Here is an 18,222-nt window from a genome sequence, read left to right on the forward strand (position 1 = left end):
CACATGATATTCTTGCAGTGTCACCATATAAGAAGTTGATGCATGCTTAACACTTGTTCAAGCGGATGCAATGTGTGGACTGCTGCAAAGGATTCAAGTCGGTAAGCACTGCGCAGTAGCATAAATTAATGGTGTTTCTCTAATAAAGAACAAAGAGAATAATAATAGCAATAACTCCACCACAATGCAATCTAAAAGCTCCAATTACGAACACCACATGCAATGACCACCACAACGCAATCTAAAAGCTCCATCCAAAACATTCCTAAGCCGACAAAAGATACACCCATGGTTTGTTAGTTAAAGGATTAGATGTGAAACTTGTGTTGTCGGTGAGACATCAAAATTAAAAAAAAAAAACATTATGGGAAGGGGAGGTTGTTGGTGCAAGACATGTGTTGTTATTGTTGGTGAAACAGTTGTGATCGAGAACAATATTGCAATTTTGAATGGTGCAGTTAAGGTGTTTGATGAAATGTATTTTAAGAAATTTTTTGGATTTTTTAGAGGAAGTTTGTAACCACCGCAATTTAAATTTTTTTAAAATTTTTGACCGCTGTCTTTGCCACGTCAGCTTCCGTTAATCAAAGTTGACGGCAGGGACTAAAAGTGTGGATGAAAAATTTTATGAGGACTATTATTTGAAGGAAAATTTTAGAGGGACTAAAAACGAAATTAGAGATATTTATAAGTACCAAAAACTTATTTAACCCGAAAAATTATGAAAATGTATGTTGCAATGAAGAATTAAAAAGTAATTTATAATAATGTGATAGTATAAATTGTGACATTCGAAATTGTGGCACTCGCTCCGTCGATTCCTCCACTTACAATCACTCTCACTCTCTCAATTCATCAACCACCATGTCTTATCTCCTCCGATCAAGCAAATCTAAGCTATTATCTTCCTCTTCTTCTCTTTCTAGAGCCTTCTCTTCCATCCCCCGCTCCAACAACCAGATCGGCTCCATCTCTCCCGCCGCCACCGAACTCTTTCAACGCAACTCTGCTACTCTCCCCACCGGTACCGATTCTTCAACCTCTTGATCATTTCTGCAATTACTTCAATTATTTTATTATTTTACTTCATCGTTAAATATATTATTATGCTTATTTCCATTCTGTTTTCGAATCGTTTGTTTCTATTAGCTGATGCTGAGTTTTCATGTTATGATTTCTCATTTCTTTGAATGTGCATGTTATTTTATTTCAGCGGAAGAAAACCCTACCAAGGGATACACGCCTGGTTTCCCCCAAAATCCGGAGAGTAAGCTTGGTGGCGATTCTAATGTCATCAATTCTTTGGTACGTGTATTTTCTCATCACTTGCGTTTTTTTTTTGTGTGTTTTATAAAGTGATTTTAAATTTGTAGCTATAGTAAATGGAGTGAAATATGTCGTAGGCACCTTTGACTCATAATTGCTTATATAATGTTACATCTTATTGTTTTTTCCTTTGTAATAGTTGTCTCGAGCACCGACACCTCTGAAAAAAAAGGTGTATTCGTGTCGGTGTCGGCATCTGATACTGACATCAATACTAGTGATTACGTTTAATTTATTTATTTTTCAAATTATTATTGGTGTTGACGTGTCATTGTCGGTGTCGTGTTTCTGGTGTCTGCGCTTCATAGTTCTCTAACTTTGTGGCTGCTGCTGTAGGCAATAGCGTAGGGGAATTTAACAAACCGCAACAAGGTGTTCTTGCTGTTGCTACATTACAATTAACCGATGAGATGTTTTGTTTTGAAAATGAATGATTTTTAATTAATGTGGAAAAGCAGTGTGTTTATTAATGTTCTTGTTTCTCTATAATTATGGAAGGAAACTTTTAATCAACAGTTTTGAGTTGGTATATTTTTTATATTCTCCTAAGTTCTTGTAAAAATATGAATTGTTATATGAGAGATACAAGTTCGTTGCCATCTTTAATGCTTAAGTCTATATGTGTTGAACCGCCTTTGGTTCCTTATTTTCTTCTGTGTCTAGTACTTCTTGATAGTTGGAACCTGAGATATGGTTATTATTCTCAAATTCATTCATGTCTACTATGTTTTCTTTACTATCTCTATTCATGTTTTCCATGAAATTTGACATATTTGTGTCGAATTCTGCCAATTGAGCTTTTGGTGCTTCAAGATTGCCTTGTCCATCTATGGAAAGACTTCTCTGTGCTTTCTATAACAGTGTCTGCAAATACTTCCCTTAAGACTCTATTCTCATTTGTAACTTCTTTTGTACCAATTGGATAGGAAATAGTTTTGTACAAGTGAATTAAGATTCTTTAGAATTGAACCGTTAACTTGGCTAGAAGTTTACTTGTTAGATAAAACTATGTAATAATATAATGTAAGTAAATTATGATAGAGTACCTCTAGTTGCTCTTCCAATCTCTTTTGAACTTCATCTTGTTGTCTTAGTGTTTCTGTTATTGGGATTTCTCTTATATAGTTATATGATTGTATAACTGTAAACTAGTTAGAAAAGGAGAAACTAAACTTAACACAGATTGTGAAACTTAGCTCTAGTATAGTTTTCACTTAAAACTTAGTACTAGTACCCTGAGATTTTGAAATTTGATACCATCCATATTGTTTGAATGTGCTATAGTACGTGGTCTTCATATTTATTATTCCTTTCCATTTAAAAGTATGATGAGGTTTGCATTCTATCTATTTTCTTACTTGATTGCCAGTTCCTAAAATGAAATCTGACTACTTTTTCCAGATAATGTGAAGCATAATCATTAAATTTTCTTAGTTCTGTTAAATTTCTAATTGCCATGGAATTGTTCTCTTATGTCAGAGATACCAGGCTCTTGGACTGGACACTAATGTACTGGCTGGAGCTAGATATGGCACTAAAGCTTGTGCTGCCAAGAGTCCAATGCTACTGGTGAGTTACTTTATCATCTGTGAATTGAGTCTAATCTATTTGGCTTTCCTAATGTGGTTGGTAACATTTACATTTCAATAGGGAGTCAGTACTCTGATGGCAAGAAACTTTGAGAGAAGCATGGCTGCTGACACGTTGGGACTGGCTGGTCAGAGACGTTTTATGAGTGACATCCCAAGTAAAACCAGTGAGATAAAACCACCTTCCGGTTTTCGCCCGTTATCTCCTCATCTTCCTCTTTATCAGCCCCAGCTTTCTTCAACTCTTTCAATTTGCAATAGAATCGCCGGAGCTTTCCTAGCAGCTGTCACCTTGCTTTTTTATATGATATACATGAAATTGGGTTTGGTTACTCTCACCTATGATTCATTCTACCAGTTTGTATTCTATTCATCAAAACTCCACCTACTCGCAGTTGAGATTTCTGCCTTAGCCATGTCCTATCATCTGTATAGTACAATTCGTCACTTATTTCTATGATATCAAAGTCAACTGATATCTAAGCAGTATGTTTGATCCTGAGGTAATTTTATCTCTTCATTCATATTTGATTTTTCTTGGTTGTAAAACAATTATTCAGCTTTTGGAAATTATGCCTCAGTACCTTGTTTTTCACATAATGTCATATTTTCAGGTGGAACTTGCTTGCACACGTCATAAGACATCATCGGCCAAGCACTGTGAATCTGCTTTATGTAGTTTTGCTATTACCAAAATAATAATGATAAACTTAGAATTTCTTGCTTAATGCTGAGCATAACTATATTTGTTTTGCATCTAAGATTTCAGTGATGTATATTTTTGCACCCCCTCAAGTTGCAAGTAATTGTCGTATTCAATAAAGCATTTGAGTTTAGTGACTCATGAAATACATTATCTCATATTTGTCTGATGTTGATGAAAATTTATTTTATTCAAGGCATTCTTTACAGTTTTATATCCTTTTTATGTACATGAAACATATAGCACCACATTCTAAAGAGAGAAGCTCTCCCTTCTCTCTACCTTCTTCCCTATGAACATCCCATTAGGGTTTTCTCCTCCATTTTTTGGAGCCTTTTTCTCCCTAGTGGAGACTTCACACCCTATTATTTGGGGTTTGCTCTTGAAAACTTCAATGTTCCTTCCATCTTTCCATTACTCCATGCTTCCACAGCCCCCATAACTGCAGAACACCCCATCAGTCTCTCACCCAAATCTGTCATAGCTCCTCAGGAAGAGTGCCCACCACCAGAGCCACTGCCCTTGCCTCCCTCCTTCCCGGTGGCTCTAGCACACACATATCTGAGACCATGCCGGCCGCCAACAAAGCCACCGAGGCATCTTCTAGGTTTGGTGTTAGTTTTAGCTACTAGGTTAAATCGTTGTGTATTTTATTTTGTCTTGTGCACTGTTCTGCATTTTGAGCTTAAAATATATGTGCTTGCATGATGGTTGAGAAAGACTCTATAATGCAGGGTAGTTTGGAATGATATTTTGTGTCTAGAATTTGTTGTCGTTATCACTGCCTCACTGGTAATATCTCTTCATTACACAAAACACATGGATTTCATATTTTTGGTGTATTTGGTCAAAATCCAAAACTGAATAGTATCAAAGACTGGGAATCTTCTTTTCTCCTTTGCCAATAACCACTTGTGGATGAAATCAATTTGGGTTCTAGTCTTAGTTTGTCTGATTGTAAGTTTTAAAGTATGAGTGGGAAATGTCCAAACACATTATGTTCACTTCATCTGTAATGCTCTTAATTTAATCGATTGAAAAAGCTTATTTTCTGTCATAAAAAATATGTACTTGGACGAACTATGATGAGAGATTAAAATGAAAAGCACGTTAGCAGTTATGTGAAAAATGTTTTTGAAATGCCATCTACTTTTAATATAATAAAGTAGAATACATACTAAATTCTTTTATTAACCCTCTAATCACCAATTTGAGAGTGATTAACGGGGACATAAAGGTAATTGCATCCCCTAAATATTTTAATTATTACTCCTAATAAATAGTCTTTCAATTCTACCCTATTTTTACTCCCATCATTACTAACGTGCAAAATCTCCTTGAAACTATGAAAAGTTCCTTGGAATTGTGCAAAACGATCTCCATTATTCTCCTCTTAGATTTTGGAGAAACCCTTCAAATTACTCTCATTAATCTATATACTATGGCTTCTGATTTCGTCCAAAATTCAGATTTGAGCTAACAAACCCTAAACTACGGTACTGTTGTTGTTCCTCTTCCTTGACATCCATCGATTTTACTTTCTTCTTTACCCATTTGAAATCCTAAATAATGAACAACAACCTTATCTATTTAACCTTCTTCAACCTTTTATCAAGCAGAGGCTTAATCAAAGGAGAACTTTCAGAGAGAGACATTGAAGGCAATGATGAGCTCCAAAAGCTCCTAAACACAGCTACAAAGGGAGTCTGAAAAATAGTGAGTTTTGATTTTCAATTTTAGATTTATTCTAACTTTTTATTTTAGGATTTGTCATTTTCTATTGAGTTGTAAAATTAGTCTATAGAATTGGGAACATTTGATTCATTCATTGTTTGTTAATATAACATTTGATATAGGTTTTTTTTTCCTGCAAGGAGTAAGAAGGATAATTACAAGACCTTCAAATCTCCATTATCATCTTCAAGGTTTGTACATTCCTTTTTTTAATTCATTTAATAATTTGTCAACATAGTTATTTAATAAACTCTTTATTTTAAATTTGTTTTCTTTTATAGGAAAATGACTATAGAATTTGATTGTCTGAAAATATCAATGGTTTTGTTCATGAATTTTCTATTATTTTCAATAAATTTTGTTAGTAAAATAGTTCTTTTTATGATATTGATTCTTCGAATACTATTTTTCCTCATCATCATTTTCAGTTAGTGTTCTGTTTCCGCAAATTTTTTATTATCTTCCAATTTATGTTTTTTAATTTCCCCTAATTTCTATTCTAATTTGCAACACATAAGTATTAATGCTTAGTTGTGCAACTCCTATTTAATTTTTAATTTTTCAAGTTTGTTTTTAACTGACCTTTTAGTTTTCAGTCCTTCATATCCATAGTTAGTGTTTCTTTTTAATTTACAATTTCTACTGTTTATCTTCAATTTGTTTGCTATGGCAGAAAAATATCTTAAAAATTTGTTGGGATTTTTTATATATGGAATGTTACAATGGATTTAAAGTATTAAGTTTTTAATATTTTAAATATGATTAGAATTTTATAATGTATTAAAAGATATTATATTTTCTATATTCTAAATAGGATTATGTATTCAAAAAATTTAGATTTTATCCAAATTTGATTGTAATATTATAATGGATTCAAAGGTATTAAATTCTTTATATTTCAAAACTGATTGTAATATCAGTTTTCAATAGTTTTAAATGTTTTTCAAACAATCAAATTCTATAGTCATTGAACAAAACCATTGATATTTTTCGCCGTTTTTGTAAGGAAGGTGGTTGACGCTCAGATCTAGGGGTGGTTAGAAACATGATGGGAATTTATTTTTTTGATGCTTATGGTGGTAATGTCTTGGTTAAAGTAGTGACACCATCAAGAGGTAGAAGATGATACACACACCATTAGTTGTTCCGCCATCCTTCAATAACTCTAAAAAAGGTACAACATTTTGCATAACTTTAGTATTCATCTGTCTTTTTCTATATTTTTCATATTCTGTTTCAATATTTGTTGTATGTAATTAGCAAATGTTAATTTCATAAGAAAACTTAGATCCATAGATTTCTACAATGCTTTGTTTGTGATGGGTTGTTTTTCAATTTTCATACTTTGCATTTGAGTCTTTGTTTCTGTTGTCAAAATTGAACTTTTTGTACTTTCAAAATGGGTGTTTCGGTTTCAGATAGAATTTCTTTTACATATTCTTCTTCAATAGTAAGTGGTGGTGCTTTTGATTGTGGTTGTGTTTGTTGAACTCTGCATTTTGCTTCTTTGGTTGCATATTCTTTTGATGTTACACAATTGTTGTTGGCATCAACCTTTTAAACTGTCATATATTTAAAAATGATACTTATACTTAACTGTGTTTTAATGTCAATATTTATTCTTCTTTCTCATATTACAGGTCAGTCTGCGAAGGAGAAAAAACAAGTCCAATATTCAAGTTTCAAAAATTCAAAATCAGATTCAAAATAATTTCCCTTTTTCTTTCACATACATTCCTTCTTATCTTCTCCAGTTTTTTAATTTTGAATTATTTTCTCTACTAGCAGGAACCAAAGATTCAAAGATATGACAGGGAAAGGATGTTGATACAGATTTGAGTTTGAAGCCTTCTCAAATATTTCAAGATCCTTTGTGCAAAATGGTTTAACCTTTAGATTTTTTTTTACTATTACACAATTTAATTTTAGATGAATTTTATTTTGAGGAGTTGGATACTTTAGTTATGATGTTTTTTTTTCTTTATGCTTTTTAGCAATTTAGTGATCAAATTGACAAACAACTTAGATGTCAATGTATATAAAATATAATTGTTCTTAATTTTTGTATAATTATGTTGTGTATTGTGTTACTGTTACTATAATATCATTAGCATGCCTAATGATAATTTTTATATTCTAAAATCTTGAAAATCCATCTATTAAAATGGTTTAAAAATATATTAAATGTGATATCAAAACTATATTTTTTTGCATTTTTCCAAAACCAACCTATTGATGAATTGACCTTAGGACCCACACGAATACAAAACGCCACTAACCCTAAATCCAATTGTATTTTTATCTTTTTTTGAAATTAGATGGCTCATCATTAATGATTTTTTGAAAATACAATTATCAATTAATGTTTTCCAACTATTATGATTAACGTCAATATTAAAAATAAATGCATATTTAATTATAATTATAATTATACTATTATCATGTTATACTATTTGAATGGTTAAGAATTAAATCGTCATTTGGAGGGTTATATTCAACATTTCAAATCATTATAAACTATTAAATTAATTTGGCATACAAAATTGTATAGCTATTACTTTACATTCGACATTAATGCAATCGTTGAAGTTGTAGTTTACAATTTTAATTATTTTGACATTATTAATAATTATTTGGTTTAAACCTTTGTTGTTTTTTAAATTTATAATTTGTGTAGTTATAAAAAAAATTATTTTTTTAAATGATTAAATTAAATAATTATATGATACGTAAACACACATGTTCTCATATCAGAATAAATGTCCCCATAAAGGATATCACTTCTGATTTTAAGATTTAAATTTTAAGATTGTTTAATTGTAATCAATTATAAAATATAAATTTAAAATTATAATTAATACAAATGTTAACCAGATTGATTGCCGATTTTATGCCAATTATAATTAATATTATAGTGATTCTTATATAATAAAATTAAGAATGGTAATTATGTAAAAAGAAAAAATAAATAATAAAAATCATCTTAAAAAATATCATTATTAGTATAGTTCAATTAAAAAAATGTACTTGACTCTTTTTTTTGGTTTAGATGACTCTCTTTGTAAAAATATTAAAAAATAATTTAAACTTTTAATTTTATTATCAATTTTTTAATATTAAATTATATTAAAAATTTTGTTTAACTATTAGGACTTTTGAATTTTTTAGTAAAGTCAATATAAATCATCAACTATTTTTTCTTTAAATAATAATTAAATATCTATACCATTTTTATTTTAAAAAGTTATAAATTCATTTTTATGCAACTAAATTGGCATGAGAATCTAAAGGGTTTTATCAATTTCAATAACTTTATTCTAATTATTATGACAGGTGCCATTTTTTAATTTCTCAAAGAATAAAAATTGCAACAATTATCGTAGCTTTTAAATCACCAATTACAGTTAGGGGTTGCTTTTAAGAACATCAATTTACAAGATATAATTGTCATTATTGTGAATAATCAATTTACAAGATATGTTGCCAATCGTTAGTTGGTCTAGTGGTGATTGGCGCTGGACTTGGTAGGGAGAACCACGGTTCGATCCCCGCAACTGCGATCGGGAGGGGGCTTGACCCACTTGATGCCAGAGCTGTTCCCCCGAACCGGACTAAACCGGTGGTTATAAACCAAAAAAAAAAAAAAATTTACGAGATGTTTATGTAAATAACTAATATTAAAAAAAATAGAAAAAAAGGATCTACCCAAAAATATATATATATATATATATATATATATATATATATATATATATATATATAAGGGTAATTTTTTAATATGTACAAAAGAAGTGTATTTTTAAAAATTAAGTCTTTTTTTTTTTTTGCATTATTATATTTTACTATTATAATATTTACAAATTTTTTTTGCATGTTTCTTAATCATAATCATATATTTCTGAAACAATTTTTTTATCATTTTCAACAAATAAATTTATCATTTTATACTTTGTAGCATAAATATAAAATATATAAAGTGTACTTTCTCATCATTAATTTTTTTAAAAAATACCTTTATTATATTTTTGATTCGATATAACTTCCGTTTAATTTAAATATCTCTATATCAAACACGTTTTTAATCAATTTGTCCTAAAATTGATATTCTTTTTTGCTATTATGTTTCAGTATTTTTTTTTAAAATCAGGAACAAAAATAATATTTATTTTTATTATTCTTTGAATATAATTATGCTGTTAATTTAAAATTTGAAATTTACTTTAAAAATTAAATTTTATTCTTATCTTTTAATTTTTATGAAAAGACGCTAAAAAATAGTACTTAATAATTTCATAGTTATATAATTTACATATACTAAAAAATAAAAAATAAATTTCTCAAAGTCATGGCTGTTGACTTCTCCAATGCAAATAATACTCATCATTTTTTCAGATTTTATTTAATTATAATTGAACCATTGGTTTTTTCCCTACAATGATTCAAGCATGAATCAAAATATTTTGTCACTTCATTAGTTCCAATGCTTCCTTCTCATTATCATTTGCCTAGGAAAATGTAAGGTCTCTACAATTCAATTTATTATACTACTCATCACATTAAACTTATTCTATCATAAAAACTCTATTAAATTTATATAATTGACATTAAGAATCAAAATATTTTGTCACTTCATTACTTCCAATTCTTCCTTCTCATTATCATTTGCCTAAAAAGGTGTAAGGTCTCTACAATGATTCAATTTATTACTACTCATCACATTAAATATATTCTGGCATAAAAATTCCATTAAATTTATATGATCAATATTAGTAAAAACTTATATTAAAGGATGCAAAGTAATTAATAAGTTTGAATCATTAAATTAGATTAGTCAATATAATGAAAATGTAATGCGTTATAATCCATATTTTTTTAAAATTAATACAAGTTATTTGATTATTGATATTATAAATAAATTTGATTTCGAGTGAATAATGAAAATTAATGTCAATTATGATTTAATTAATGATATAAATATTTGGTTTTTTACCAATTATTCATTCATACCAATTATAACACGTACCGATTACATGTGCTCATTAGGAATGAGTCAAATAGCATCCTTATATACAAGACGAATTAATGTGGATGGATAATAAAGATGAATACTATAGTGTAAAAAAAATGGTTATTAAATTAAAAAATCCATAATATTCTCGAGAAAACTGTGTTTTCCATGCATCATAATTTCATTAGTTGGAAAATTATGATGTATGAAAAATACAATTTTCTTATGAAAAACTCAAATTTGTCATTTTTTTATTTAATTTATATTATTATTATTTAATATTTATAAAAAAGAAAGATAAATTCATACTATATTTTTGCATATGTAAATTCATAATTTATGAATTTTATATTCATATGATACTTTTTACAATTTTCTTATCACATTTCTTAAAGATCATATACTATAGCATATAATTTCTAAGTTACTACACAAATTTAACAAACATAATATTGTTCAATTCATTAAATCTAATCAAATTATTAAAGCAATATATATTTTTTTGGTGTATAATATATATATATTTTTTATAATATTTGTTAATAGAAATTGTAAAATTAAAATTACAAACAATTATCAAAATTATAGACATTCCTGACGGGTCAAACGTATTTTTTCATCATATATTTGATTTAATAGCAATTATGAAATCTATGTATATCCTGATGACTACTACAATTTCATAAATTAAATTATATTTGTATGACAATCGACATTGCATTTTTTTCCTGTTAATTCGTATAAATAAATATACGTGTTTAATTGTTTCTCAAATCAAATAATTATAATGTATAATAAGATTCGACATTACGAAGGCTATGAAGAAAATGACATATATAAAGTTATAAGTCATGAGTATATAAATCCAATCCAAGAATTACAACAGAGTCGATAATACAATACAGAAGAATTTAAAAATTATAGGCATGTCCGACGGGCATGCCCAACGATCCGAACCATTTAAAAATTATAGGCATGCTGACGATCCGAACCTATTTTTCTGACGGGCCGACAAAATATTTACTTAAATTGAACAGATATTAGAGATCATATGTACTTCTGAATTACTATAGCATATAACTTCTAAATTACTACTTAAAGTTAACAAACATAATATTATTCAAATCATTAAATCTAAGCAAATTATTAAACCAATATATTTTTTTGGTGTATAATATGTTTATTTTATAATAATTTTTAATAGAAATTATAAACAATTATAAAAATTATAGGCATGTCCGACGAATCAATCCTGTTTTTCCACCATATATTTGGTTTAATAAGAATTACAATTTATAAAACATATGTATATAAACTAATCTTTGTATGACAATAACATTGAAATTTTTTTCTGTTAATTCGTATAAATTAGTAAACATTTTTTAACCATAACTATATAATATTTATTTAATATTTATATCGACTTTACGTGACCCGTGCGAACGCACGGGTCCTTTGCTAGTTTAGTTTAAAGGAAAATAAATAGAATTGAATTGAAGTCATTCTTGCGAGAGTTGAAATAAGACACCGGAGAGGTTTACAACCAAATAAAGTCTAAACAGAACAGACAATTCAGACAATTCACCGGAGAGGTTTACATCAGTTATGTTTATGTTAATGATTAATAATGTATTTATTAACAGAAATAAACATTCAAAGAGCATGAAATTGTAGAATCAAGGCCTCATTCCAAACAATCAGCATATTATTCATCCCACTTTAATTAGTTTTTTTCTTCTAAACCCAAATTAAAACCCCTCCAATTGATATGGGATTCTAGTCAAACTCCTACATCAACTAAAATGAAAAATCAATACATTGGCTTACAAAAATAAAACAAATAAAAAAAAAAATCATTATTATCATCTATACAAAGTTATCATTAACAAAACATATTACTACTTAATTAATCGATCCTCTGGAATGCTTTCTAAAGCAGGCTTCCAAGAATCTACACCCAAATCATGTTTACAAATTTTCCCTCCTCTTAACCTCATAACACCAAGTAGTTGCTCCAATGTAGTGTTCTCATATTCATCTTTGCAACTCAACATCTTTTTCAACTCTTCTTGAGTCATCACCACTCTAATCCTCCTCACATTTCTAGAATTATTACCATCACTTCTTCTATCAACTTGTTCATCATTTTGTATCTCAAACCTTACTCTCTTATTCTTCTTTTCTTTCCTCGGCTGTGGCTCGAACTTCGTCGATGAAGATGTCTTCATCTTCTTAACTTTTGCTTGATCATTGTAGCTTTCATGATCTTCTTGTGCTAATATTTTGTTGTTTGTGAAGCAGTTTCCCATGGTAGCAATGAAGCATACAATTCAACAAAAGATTGCCATTTATAAATATAAATGTAAAGTGGAGGAAGGGAAAGCACATGGAGTAACCGGTTGTTGCGCCGGGTGATTGAGATAAAATAAGTGGGGATTCTCTTGCACTTCATAAAACCAACATCGTTAATATGTTACTTTTTCAATTTAATTTCATACCTACTTTATTTCATACTATGCATGAATATTGTACTAGTCTATCTAGCCACCTCTTAACGTTACCATAACTAACTAATGCATACTTCAAATTAATTTTTTTTTTATAAAATTTAATTAATATTCATATTGATATAAGCTTGTGCTTAGTTGATATCTGTGCGATGACCTCCAACGGCACAAACACTTTTTTTCTTATATATTGTTCTATTAGAGCAATTCTTGCATGGACACGACTTTAAATCTATATTCTTAGGAATAACCAATAAAAAAAAGCAATTTTTTAATTTATTTTAATTTTAATTTTGTTTTTAATTGGATTTATGGGGTGGTTGAGATTATGAAGAAGAGAGAAAATTCAGTATTTATTTTTTAATTAATTAAAATTCTGTGATTGGTTGTGTTTAAAGCAATTTCTTAGGTATGTGCACCTAAGAATTTTCCTAAAAGTATTCACTATTAGAGAAACTAGTAATATACCCGTGCGTCCGCACGGGTAAAAATTATTTAGTAGTGTAAAATTATATTGTAAATTGAGAGTTATGTTTATGTATATTTAGCTGCAAATTGAAATAAAAATTCCGTGTCTCAAATAAAGACAATTGTTAATTAAAAAAAAAGATATTTTATTGATAATGCCCTATGAGAAAAATACAAATTTTGACATTTGAAAATAAGAATTTTGTGTTTTAAATAAAGGTAAATGTTTATTAAAATAAAATATATAGATGCAAATTGAAAATAAAAATTCCGTGTCTTAAATAAAGGCAATTGTTAATTAAAAAAAAAGATATTTTGCTGATAATGCCCGTGAGAAAAATAAAAATTTTGACATTTGAAAATAAGAATATTGTGTTTTAAATAAAGGTAAATGTTTATTAAAATAAAATATATATTTTGTTGATAGTGGCCCGTGAGAAAAAGAAAATAATTTGACATTTAAAAATATAAATTTTGTGTCTCAAATAAAGACAAATGTTAATTAAAATAAAATAGGTGTGTGATCCGCTGTCGCGCGCGGGTAAAAAACGAGTAATTTATAAAAACAGTAGTTTAGCGGTAACGACAACTCGGATATCGTTCTCACAAGGATTCTTGTTTTGTTATTAACTAATATAAATAAAATTGGGGGTTTATGGTTTTAGAATCAATTTATAAAACAGAGTAAATTAAGTGATTATCAAAATAAGCTAAACGGCTAATCCTACTGATTCGGGTTTCGACTTATCATCGATTATAATAACACCAATCCATAAACGGCTTCGATCCTATTCAATTATGAGATTAATCAGACAAGCTCTTATCAAAATCATACGAGTTATGTTCCTGTTTACCGAATTAAACAAACGGTTAAGAATATGACGAGTTAACGAATTAAGCAAACGATAACACACAATTAAATTTAGGAACATGCATACAATCGAATTTAATCAATTCTATCCTATGAACAACAATCGAATTAAGCAAACAATTGTAATCAAATTAAGCAAAGGATTTCATAGAAAAGAATTGAACAGAAATCGAATTTAAATTAGTATTAGAATAACCTCAAAGCAATGGAACCCATAAGCAGTAGGATTTGCCTTCGGGAATTAGTTCTTCATTCTAATCATGAAACCAAAAGTAAAATTTGTGGCAAAAAAAAAAAGGGTCTCCCGTATTCTAGCGGCTGCCAACCCTTATAAAACAAAATAAGGTTTTCTTCTCTACTAACTCAAACTGGGTCAAAAACATAACTCAAGCCCATAAACTAATGACCCAAAAACAAATTATTCTAATGACTGAAACTTCAACGAAATTCTGGGAACTATGCATTTCGAATTTGCCTTTGACTCCAACATGAAAGATGTAGCTCTTTCTCTTAGATTTTCGGCGATTATTAGAACGCGTCGATCCGATTCCTGAAGCTCCGGTTATGATCAATTTAATGCAGACTGCTAATGCTGAAAATAGATTGCGAAAATCAAATAAGTGCAAAAATAAACTGATTTATAAAAACACATTAAAATAGAAAAATAAACAAGGTAAAGTAAAGAAATGCCTAAGTAAAAATATAGGAGAATGTGCATAAATATGCACTGATCAGTGTGATAAAAAAATAAATTTAACTGACAATGAATCGTGAGAAAAGAAATTTTTTGGTATTTTAATATATAAATTTAGTCTAAATTTTAAAAAATATATTAATTAATATTTTTAATAATAGTAAATAAATAAAAATGATTTTATATAGTGTAAAATCTATTTAAATATAAATATAAATTTAAAATAAATTATTTAATTGTAAAATGAATAATAATAATAATAATAATAATTTAAATTCAATTGTATTGAATAATTTTATATAAAAATAAATAAAGAATTCGTAAGATAAAGAAAAAAAAAAGGGAGATTTTAATGTTTGAAAAAAAAATTTATTGTGAAATTCAAACCACAATGGTTTTAATGAAATGATTTTAGTGAAGAGAGAGATAAAAGTTATTTAGAAGTGAAGTGTAAGTGTGCTGAAATGGGAGGGAGGTGTAAAATGATTTTAGTGAAAAGAAAATATATGTTTTTCAGAATTATTGGATTGTCCATTGGTTTATTACATGTGGCAACATGAGAAATGATGAGAAGGTTGGAAAAACATGTTGATTATGAATAGACCATTTTGACCTTTGTGTTTTGTAAATTTAAAAATAAAAAAGGGTATTTTAGGGAGTATGGTGGTATCTTCTATTAATTGGTAGATAGTTGATGCTCTATTTAAAGTAGATCAAGTTGAACAAACAATTTTTTTTTGCGATCGTCTATTATTATTATTTTTTTTTCTTTTTTGCTATATTGATTGCATGTGATTTTGTTGCTTGAATCCATTAATTTTGTTTGTCATTGTTTTTTGTTCCACATATATTTATTATCAACAAAATTAATATTATTATTATTAGATTTCAACGATAACTTGATGTGGTTGAATCATTCTATTTCACAACACTCTTTGCTTGCCACCTTGTTGAATGCTTTATTTTAGTAGATTTCACTAAGGGTGGCAAAAATGAACGACTGCTCCGTTTAGTCTCTCTCCGTAAAAGAAAAATAAAAGCAGAACGAAGGGGGGACAAACTTTGTTGAGAGTACAGGCCTAAAAGTTTGATCCTATTAGAGTGATATTTTAGAATAGATGCTAGTCAGCTTTTAGACTGACAGCTGGCAGTTACTCTATGAAGTAACCTGTTATTGTAAGTCACAACTTGTAGCTATATAAACAAGTTGTGAACCCTTTGTGTAACTAACTTTTCATAAACAGAAATCAGTTACAACTGAAATGAAAGTTCATTTGTTTTCACTTTCTATTATGGTATCAGTTTAGCTTCTTCGATCCATGGACTCACCGCCAGAATCCCCTTCTTCCGCTCATGTTACGTCTACTGCCACGCCGTATGCGGTTGTGATGGACGAATCTCGCCGTTTACAGTTCGCGTTGAAAATCGCGTACAAGCTTGATGAGAAGAATTTTCACTTATGGCGTCAACAAGTTGAACCATACATCAATGCACACAACCTCACCGATCTCGTTGTGTGTCCGCGTATTCCTCCTAAATTCCTCACCGATGATGATCGCCGTCAAGGTACCGTCAATCCTGTGTATTCGTCGTGGCTTCAGAAGGATCAGTTGTTGTTATCGTGGTTGTAATCGATGCTTTCGAGCGAAATCATGTCTCGCGTCCTTGGATGTGTTCATTCGCATCAGCTTTGGGATCGTTTGTTCAATTACTTCCAAAAACAGACTCGCGCGCGTGCAAGACATTTTTGTGTTGAACTACATGCTGTTACTCTCGATTCACAGTCAATTTCTGATTAACTGTTGCAGATCCGTACGATCATTGATGCGCTAGCCTCGATTGGTGATCCTGTTCCAGTCACACATCACATTAACGTCATCCTTGAAGGTTTACCGAGTGAGTATGCTTCGGTTGTTTATGTTGTAGAGAGTAAATTTGAAGATATGGACTTAGATGAAGTTGAGATCCTTCTCATTGCTCATGAACTAAGGTTGAACAAGTTCAAGAAACAACCAGTTCCTGATTTGGCTTCTTTGAATCTCACTTAAGCCACTTCTCAAGCTCCATCACCTGATACTCCTCCAGCTAACAACACTGAAACTCCTCCTTCTGTTCCTGCCTCATCTAATCCTGAACATGATTACTCTATATTCAGAGGAGGTAGGTCCAATAGAGGTGGTAGAGGTAGAGGTGGCAGAACCTCTGGAATTCAGTGTCAAGTATGCTCTAAAGTTGGTCACTCTGCTTTGAACTGTTGGCACAGGTTTAACCAAAAGTTTCAACCTCAAATAACCTATGCTAGCACTCCCTATGCACCTGCTCAGTGGTCTACAACTCAAGTATCTTTTGCTCAAATTCCTGCTAATGTGTGGACAAGGTCTACTGCTACTCCTCAAGCCAGACCTGCACAACCTGCTGCCACGTGGTATCCTGATTCAGATGCCTCTTTTCATGTCACAAATGATGCTAACAATCTTCAACAGCACACTCCCTTTGAGGGACATGACCAAATATTTATAGGAAATAGTCAAGGTCTGACTATTAATTCAGCTAGCTCTAGTCAGTTTCTTTCTACTTGTCAACCTCACACACCTCTTACACTTAAAAATCCCTTACATGTTCCCTCAATTACCAAAAATCTCATTAGTGTTAGTCAATTCTGTAAAGATAATCAAGTCTATTTTCTTTTCATTGGTGATACTTGTCTTGTGAAATCACAGGTGTCTAATGCTATTCTTCTGGTTGGTAGAGTTGGCTCAGATGGTCTCTATGAGTTTCCTCCTCTTGCTGTCTCCAAGCCTGCTAAGTCCTTAGTCAGTTCCAATAAAGTTGTACCTAGTATTCAGGCTACTACTATTTCCCCTTCCTTGTCCAATGTATGGCACCTAAGACTAGGCCACCCTAATGCTAATACTTTGAAACTTTTATTACAAAGTTGTAATATCTCTTATCCTAATAAAATTCATGATGTCTTTTGTTCTGCTTGTTGTGTTGGTAAAGCTCATAAATTACATTCACCTCTCTCACAAACCACTTACAACACTCCCCTTGAGCTTGTGCATTGTGATCTTTGGGGTCCTTCCCCTCAACTTTCTACTCAAAGGTTTACCTATTATATATCATTTGTAGATGCTTTTTCCAGATTTACTTGGATCTAATTGCTAAAATCCAAAGCTGAAGCTCTCAACGTCTTTAAACAATTTAAGGCTTTAGTTGAATTGCAACTTGGTCATCCTATTAAGACTGTCCAATCTGATTGGGGTGGAAAATTCAGGCCTTTCTCAAAATTTCTTGCAGACTTAGGCATTCAACACAAAATTAT

The 18,222-nt window shown here is 30.0% G+C and overlaps 2 protein-coding genes across 2 annotated transcripts; one reads left to right on the forward strand and one right to left on the reverse strand.

Annotated features, from left to right (window-relative positions):
• The first annotated feature begins 777 nt into the window (after positions 1 to 777).
• Positions 778 to 3,787, forward strand: LOC131639015 (succinate dehydrogenase subunit 3-1, mitochondrial-like). The gene is made up of 5 exons (XM_058909538.1): positions 778 to 1,024; positions 1,214 to 1,305; positions 2,806 to 2,895; positions 2,977 to 3,418; positions 3,530 to 3,787. Exons 1-4 carry the CDS (start codon positions 865 to 867, stop codon positions 3,373 to 3,375), a joined length of 741 nt encoding a protein of 246 aa, XP_058765521.1. The 5' UTR covers positions 778 to 864; the 3' UTR covers positions 3,376 to 3,418; positions 3,530 to 3,787.
• Positions 3,788 to 12,049: 8,262 nt separating this feature from the next.
• On the reverse strand, positions 12,050 to 12,669 carry LOC131639024 (uncharacterized). The gene has a single exon (XM_058909544.1). It carries the CDS (start codon positions 12,667 to 12,669, stop codon positions 12,259 to 12,261), a length of 411 nt encoding a protein of 136 aa, XP_058765527.1. The 3' UTR covers positions 12,050 to 12,258.
• Positions 12,670 to 18,222: the final 5,553 nt, after the last annotated feature.

Source organism: Vicia villosa, unplaced genomic scaffold (genome assembly GCF_029867415.1).
Source record: "Vicia villosa cultivar HV-30 ecotype Madison, WI unplaced genomic scaffold, Vvil1.0 ctg.002503F_1_1, whole genome shotgun sequence".
NCBI lineage: Eukaryota > Viridiplantae > Streptophyta > Magnoliopsida > Fabales > Fabaceae > Vicia > Vicia villosa.

Excerpts from the sequence above, each read along its gene's own strand:
- LOC131639015 (XM_058909538.1), top strand. The coding sequence starts at position 865 with ATGTCTTATCTCCTCCGATCAAGCAAATCTAAGCTATTATCTTCCTCT. Across the intron at positions 1,025-1,213 it reads CTCTGCTACTCTCCCCACCG|CGGAAGAAAACCCTACCAAG; the intron begins GTACCGATTCTT and ends ATTTTATTTCAG. Across the intron at positions 2,896-2,976 it reads CCAAGAGTCCAATGCTACTG|GGAGTCAGTACTCTGATGGC; the intron begins GTGAGTTACTTT and ends ACATTTCAATAG.
- LOC131639024 (XM_058909544.1), bottom strand. The coding sequence starts at position 12,669 with ATGGGAAACTGCTTCACAAACAACAAAATATTAGCACAAGAAGATCAT.